We start from the raw sequence: 8,043 nt of genomic DNA, 5'->3' as shown, positions 1-8,043 counted from the left end.
GTGCGGAGGTCTCAGCCAAGATTGTTAAATCGCTTGTTAGGGAATGTCTCGACGATTTCACTGAACCTCCACCCCTATATTGTACCTCTGATAGTTCAGCTGATGTACTGGCTCATCTATCTTTAAACTCTATAGAGATAACCCCTGATTACTTTATTGGCAACGATAACAGATTTAGAGTAGCATATTAAATCACGGTAAATATTATTCTAAAATCATCATTAAAACGACAATTTAGTGATGATTCCAACATAAGCCTTGATATTATTGTATGTAAGCAGAAGCAAACAGCTTGGCCTATATTTATTTGTGATGGACTATTTATATATATATATGTAATATTGTAGGAATACATGTGTATACATATATTACGGTAACATGTAAATGTAAAGTTCTGTTATCATCTACTTGACACTTTGTGTACCATTATCAGCGGGCGAATCAAGTACAGGTGGGTCCAGTAGTCATTATTTATGCATTTCTCCATAAGTATTTCACAAACTCTAAGACAGGTAGAATATCTATATAGATACAAATTAAGCATTAGTACAACGTGTTGCAAACATTTGATATTATCAATATAAAACACATTGACATAAATGATACAAAACTCAAGCTGTAACGTACTGAAAGTATTCGTGGTTTCAGGATACATACCACCTACGATCATTCTAGAAGTTTACACATAACAAAGAAGATGGCGGAGGTTTCCGGTAAGTTGTCACTTGTATATAATTGTCGTAATTATGTCAGTGCAAACTAAACAATGAAGGGATCAGCACTAGTATAAAGCTTCTTTTTATTTTTGAGGTACTTAACTTTTCGGGACACTTTCTATTCGCTATGCTTTAATTCCATGCTCTTATTCGTCAGGATCGCCAGCACAACCGAATCAGTGGCGTCCATATTCCGTCAAATGCGAAGGCGGTAACCAACTAACAAACGATTTATTGACTTAATATATATATAGCCAACATTTATATAACAAATGTTTCCAATTATCAACCCAATTTATAATGAACAACTCAATATAGAAAATATGTTTTATAATAAATATGATCGATTATAAGTCAAGTTTTCATTAACAACTGTATGTGTAAAGAAGATTAAGAACTTACCACGAACAACACCAACAACTCTGAGAATTAAGAATAATCAACTAAACCCGACTAATTAAATAATTCAAATCTTAACCACAGCGTTTTTGTCTGTATTTCAGTATACAACTACAGTGAAGAATTCAAAGTGACAGAAGACGTGAGACGGGACTTCGAAGACTATGGTTATATAATACTGAAGTATAGTAACGCTTTTACATACTTTTATTTACAAAAATAATGTTAAAAACTGAAACAATCGCGCTAATTTACGATCCTTTAAATAAATACCAAAAAGGATCTTAACAATATTCTTTCAAGGATATTGACAGTAAAGCGTCAGAACGGTGCTGAATTATACTTTGTGTTGCATCTCTAACGAAGACAAGTTCCAATTTGTTAGGTACGTTTTCTTAATTGCAATTTCTTGCATTTTGCTATAGCAAAGTGCTATGTGAAAGAAATTTTTATATTGTCATTTTCTTTTTCACAAACTATCACTGTCCAAGGGGAATGCGACCCTGTTCGTGATGTAATATTCCTTAGCTGTTACAAAACTCCCTTAGTTTGCCTTTACTTGCCTTGTTAATGAAGACAGAAGAATCTTCTCAAAGCCTTCACATTGCGTTATTTCTAAAGCATTCCCTATGGCACGAACAATCGTTGTCATGTAACTTTGGAAAGGAGCTAATCCATATTTTCAGGTTCCAACAGATTTGTATACTTTTTGCTGTTTAGATATTTATAAAAAAATGAATTGTTTTATATCATATCCTGATAAAATGCAAAAACAAATCCATACGAAAAGGGGATTACTGGACAAAGAAGAGCTTTCTCTGATAGAGACCACCATTAAAGGGCCGAGCTTCACTGAGAATATTTACGGGGTAAGTTTTAGGTAGTAAGTATGATGTTAGGTATGATGAAGGCATTCTGATGGTATACCGTGTCATATAAACATGTCAATTTTCAAATACTAGACTATTTATCATATATATATATATATATGCGAAATTAGTCAAATAAGTTAATATGACTATATGGTGCTATTTTATGACGTCAAAAGGACATATATATATATTACGCTACAGTCAGTACAGTAAATATATATTAATGTACGGTCGATACAGTATACACTAACCTACTTTCAAAACAGTGCATTATATATCAATCTATATTTCAAAACAGTATAATATATGCTAACTTCTTTCAAAATACTGCAATATTAGATAAGGTGTATTTTTCTTCATGCGCATTAGTAATCACATAGAGATCGATAATTTGTGATAGTGACATGGTGTTACTTTGTTTAGAAACATAACGTTAATATCCATTTTGTGACGTAATTCAATTATAACGTCACTATGCAACCTGCAACATGCAGTATATTTCTCTTGACGATTTGCCAATGTGGTGTGTTGATAAACGATAAAAGCAAAATAATTGCATATCTAATTTAACAAGTAAACACGTTAATTTCGGTAAATATAGGTTGTATGGACCTGAGAGGAATATTAAACTCGCATTCTCAGGTTAACTTAACCACATCTTCACCTCAACTAAAGTCCATATCAGTAAATATGTAGTACAACGCATATAAACCTACTGACAATACAGTATACTATTAACTTACTGTCAGCACTGACAATGTGATATACAATAACCTACTGTCAGTACTGACAATGTTATACACAATAACCTACTGTCAGTACTGACAATGTGCTATACAATAACCTACTGCCACTACTGTAAAACATTGTGATACACAATAACCTACTGTCAGTACTGAAAATATGATACACAATAACCTACTTTCAGTACTGACAAAGTGATGTCAGTACTGACAATATGACATACAATAACCTACTGTCAGTACTGACAATGTGCTATACAATAACCTACTGCCACTACTGTAAAACATTGTGATACACAATAACCTACTGTCAGTACTGTCAATGTGATACACAATAACCTACTGTCAGTATTGACAATGTGATACACAATAACCTACTGTCATTACTGACAATATGATACACAATAACCTACTGTCAGTACTGACGATGTGATACACAATAACCTACTGTCAGTACTGTCAATGTGATACACAATAACCTACTGTCAGTATTGACAATGTGATACACAATAACCTACTGTCATTACTGACAATATGATACACAATAACCTACTGTCAGTACTGAAAATATGATACACAATAACCTACTTTCAGTACTGACAAAGTGATGTCAGTACTGACAATATGACATACAATAACCTACTGTCAGTACTGACAATATGTTATACAATAACCTACTGTCAGTACTGACAATGTAATACACAATAACCTACTGTCAGTACTGACAAAGTGATGTCAGTACTGACAATGTGATATACAATAACCTACAGTCAGTACTGACAATGTGATATACAATAACCTACTGTCAGGACTGACAATGTGATATACAATAACCTACTGCCACTACTGTAAAACATTGTGATACACAATAACCTACTGTCAGTACTGACAATGTTATACCCAATAACCTACTGTCAGTACTGACAATATGCTATACAATAACCTACTGTCAGTACTGACAATGAGATACACAATAACCTACTGTCAGTACTGAAAATGTGATATACAATAGCCAACTGTTTGTACTGACAATATGATATACAATAACCTACTGTCGGTACTGACAATGTGACATACAATAACCTACTGTCAGTACTGACAATGTAATACACAATAACCTACTGAAAGTACTGACAATATGATATACAGTAACCTACTGTCAGTACTGACAATGTGATATACAATCCCCTAATGTCAGTACTGACAATGTGATACACAATAACCTACGGTCAGTACTGACAATATGATATACAGTAACCTACTGTCAGTACTGACAATGTGATATCCAATAGCCAACTGTTTGTACTGACAATATGATATACAATAACCTACTGTCGGTACTGACAATGTGACATACAATAACCTACTGTCAGTACTGACAATGAGATACACAATAACCTACTGTCAGTACTGAAAATGTGATATACAATAGCCAACTGTTTGTACTGACAATATGATATACAATAACCTACTGTCAGTACTGACAATGTAATACACAATAACCTACTGTCAGTACTGACAAAGTGATGTCAGTACTGACAATGTGACATACAATAACCTACTGTCAGTACTGACAATGTTATACACAATAACCTACTGTCAGTACTGACAATATGTTATACAATAACCTACTGTCAGTACTGACAATGTTATACACAATAACCTACTGTCAGTACTGACAAAGTGATGTCAGTACTGACAATATGACATACAATAACCTACTGTCAGTACTGACAATGAGATACACAATAACCTACTGTCAGTACTGAAAATGTGATATACAATAGCCAACTGTTTGTACTGACAATATGATATACAATAACCTACTATCAGTACTGACAATGTGATACACAATAACCTTCTTTCAGTACTGACAAAGTGATGTCAGTACTGACAATGTGATATACAATAACCTACAGTCAGTACTGACAATGTGATATACAATAACCTACTGCCACTACTGTAAAACATTGTGATACACAATAACCTACTGTCAGTACTGTCAATGTGATACACAATAACCTACTGTCAGTATTGACAATGTGATACACAATAACCTACTGTCAGTACTGACAATGTGATATACAATAACCTACTGCCACTACTGTAAAACATGTTAACCTACTCTCTCTATCGTAGTAGAGTACAGGAAAATGCACATCCAATTAATACCAAATAAAGTGCAATTTGTATACATGATACACGTCTTTAGGATGTCGAGTATGGTAAGAAAACTGACAAGGTGTTGTGGAAACATCCGGGAAATGACATCACTGGAATGTTGGCACGAAGTGAAAAGGTTGCAGGTGTAACAGAACAGGTAAGAACACTGATGATCCATGATGTAGTCTGATATATTATAACTACTGTTGATTAGAATACCGTGTTCTATTTTTTTATTTATAAAATAATGTTTTTTAATTTTATGTCATTGATATGTACATACAATGTAAGTATAGGTTGAGAGCCGTGACATCACAGTAGTATAAGTTACAAAAGTCGATGCAAGAAAACAATACCAGGAATTGAGGAGATACCAGAACAGATGACGACATACCATAAGCCCCCAAATTATCTAAAGGCGAAACTTGATTACCGGAATGTCGTGTCCTATACCTATAGCACCTGTCATAAACAATCGTTAAGTTCCACTGTGTATCACCAGAACACCACATGATCAATCTATCCACAGGCTTTGTCATTCACAGCTGTTAGGAGGAGAGGTGTACCATTACCACACCAAGCTTATGCTGAAGGAAGGAGGACGGGGAGCTAGACACGTGTGGCATCAAGACTATGGGTAAAATGTCTTCTAAAATGTGGTATTCTGGTGCACGCTACACTAGCAGCATTGACAGGGTATAATACAATATTAGTGTTACACGGACAAGTATGGAAAAAGGAGTATGGGTAGGAATTCTTACAGCGTTGGCGAATAGCACGTGGCGTCACCTTTATCAATAAGATGTCTTCAAACATTTTCTTAGTCACAAACTTGTAGTATCACTCATACTGATTTTTCTGAAGCGCAAATCTTATTAACAATAAGAATTTCCTTTAATCGCAATTTTGTTATCTTTTTTCTATGACTTCCTATAAGCGAAGCGGAAATGAAGAAAGTTGAATGATTTTTACTTTCAATTTGAGAAAAAACGTGAAAGCTGGATTTGGATAAGAAACGTATTTCGTCATTTAATCCTCAGCGAAGGATACTAACTTTAGATGCTAATCCTATTAGGTACTGGTACAGGAATGGCTGTCTTTTCCCCGACATGCTGACTGTATTCATTCCGTTGGATTACTGCAGGAGAGAAAACAGCTGTCTGCAGGTCAGTGTGGTGGATTCAATCTCTACCACTATTGTCTGGTATAACGCATTTCGATAAAACTTGTATAAAAAATATGATTGCATTTATCACTGTTCTCTTCAATTTTTTGATCAAAAATAATAAGTTCGAGATAATTCTTGAATCTCATACTGTTTGATATTAGACATAAACTATTCTTAGTATGCCAGAACATGTCATGGTTAAGTGAGAAAAGTTACAATGTATGAGAAAAATATTTAATTTTAAATAAGTAAAAATACCCAACTCTAGACGTACATGTATGACCATTTTGTTGAAATAGTTACTACGGGGTTCTCACAAATGTGGCAGGATCGAACACAAACCTTTAGGAGAGCAAAACGGATGTGACGTAGACAGAGTAAAAGAGATAATGGACGTGTGTCCCCATCAGTTCATGGAAATGGATCCTGGTAGGCTTATTACTTACATATCTGTTATCAGTAATAAAACGATTTTATAAAACAATGCAGTGTCTATATTTCAAGTTTATTTTTTAATGTACAAATTTAAACACTGCGTTATGAGTTCATTCTTATATCATTTATTTTACTTTTGATCCAAGTCTTTTGTTTATGTATCCCAGTCATGTGTCATGTTTTCTGTTCAGGCGATGCTATATTTTTCCACTGTAACATCATACACTCTAGTAGTGACAACGATAGTGACAAAAGAAGATGGGCGTTTTTAACGGCTTACAACAAGGCGACCAACAACCCCACAAAGGAACACCACCATCCGCAGTACACCCCTCTCGAGAAGGTAAGTCGTCATCAACATCGCAAAACGTAATACAATATACCCCTATTAGGAATGCAGGTCGAAATAAACCATTTAAAGAAATGATCTTCAATGTACACAGTACACTTCTCTCGGAGGTAGATTGCAAGCAATACTACAAATATATCTTTTGGTATCTTAAATGGTATGATGCGAAATATTTCTGGAACGTCTCAACAACGTCCCAATAGACACTATATTCTATGTCTGAACAGAAAGATCGGGAGCAAAGTAAAGTTAGGCAGTTATTTGTTATTTGGAATACTGTGAAACATGAGTACGTCTGTTTCTTTTACAAGAAGGAAGTCCGATAACAATTAACGATTAACAAGTCAACCATAATGCCAAATTGAAAAAAACACAATGTGATATTTTATTTATAAATTATAGGATAACAGAGAAACCAGACTCCTGTTTTCTTTCTCGAAATATGGTATACAATAAATATGTTATTGCTGTTTTATATAACATAGGTTCCGAACTCTGCCATCAAGACTTGTAAGAATTTCACGGACATGACAGGGAAGATTTTCGTGGATCCGGCCAGGGACCTGACGTACAAAGGCAACTTCATGAATGAGAACAAATCCTAGTTAACGATGTCAACAGAGACAAGCTGACGACAGTCTTGTATACTTAAAGTATAGGACATCTAACTATGGATCTCACGTAGCGTTTTGTGAGGGTATTTTAGGCATTGGTCTCTAATACAACTGTTCTCGAGGATCCGATCTATAACCTTTATTCAAATGACTGGAATAAAAACGCTGTAGCTTAATTCAATTGGGAATCATCCACGTTACCATGTATAAACATCGTTGTTATAATGAAACATTGGCACTGTACATATGTATTTAGTGTATCGTATTACCAGAAACAATAAACAGATGTATAACGCTTACTAGTTACTTGTTACTTGCATTGACCTGTGTTACACATTACCATTGACATATACATCACGTAGCTTCTAATTGGGTGCAAGTTTACATTTAAGAGTTGTTGTCATTTTTTGATTATATCTAAATGTAATGTATAGGTAATGTGAATGAACAATGACCTCCGTGATATATGTCGAATGCCGACGGACAAACTTACAACACAGGTTTTCTGACGATGCAGGTTGATGATGTAATTTTTATGGTCGCCATCGCGATCCTTTGGGATTTTTGACTATACTCATATGAGG

The 8,043-nt window shown here is 34.6% G+C and overlaps 1 protein-coding gene across 1 annotated transcript; it reads left to right on the top strand.

The window, feature by feature from the left end:
- The first annotated feature begins 366 nt into the window (after window positions 1-366).
- On the top strand, window positions 367-7,754 carry LOC110464141 (ectoine dioxygenase-like). Its single transcript, XM_021519207.1, has 10 exons — window positions 367-451; window positions 649-713; window positions 1,220-1,298; window positions 1,906-1,984; window positions 4,943-5,050; window positions 5,439-5,530; window positions 5,969-6,059; window positions 6,361-6,490; window positions 6,688-6,839; window positions 7,331-7,754. The coding sequence occupies exons 2-10, from the start codon at window positions 698-700 to the stop codon at window positions 7,448-7,450; spliced, it is 867 nt and encodes a 288-aa protein (XP_021374882.1). The 5' UTR covers window positions 367-451; window positions 649-697; the 3' UTR covers window positions 7,451-7,754.
- The last annotated feature ends 289 nt before the right edge of the window (window positions 7,755-8,043 follow it).

The sequence above is a fragment of the Mizuhopecten yessoensis genome, unplaced genomic scaffold (genome assembly GCF_002113885.1).
Source record: "Mizuhopecten yessoensis strain PY_sf001 unplaced genomic scaffold, ASM211388v2 scaffold10967, whole genome shotgun sequence".
Lineage (NCBI taxonomy): Eukaryota > Metazoa > Mollusca > Bivalvia > Pectinida > Pectinidae > Mizuhopecten > Mizuhopecten yessoensis.
Note: the sequence above shows the minus strand (reverse complement) of the source record. Positions and strands in the feature narration are given on the sequence as shown.

Coding starts and splice junctions, on each gene's coding strand:
- LOC110464141 (XM_021519207.1), top strand. Junction 1,299..1,905: donor TATGGTTATATAATACTGAA/GTATAGTAACGC, acceptor CCATACGAAAAG/GGGATTACTGGACAAAGAAG. Junction 5,051..5,438: donor TTGCAGGTGTAACAGAACAG/GTAAGAACACTG, acceptor TGTCATTCACAG/CTGTTAGGAGGAGAGGTGTA.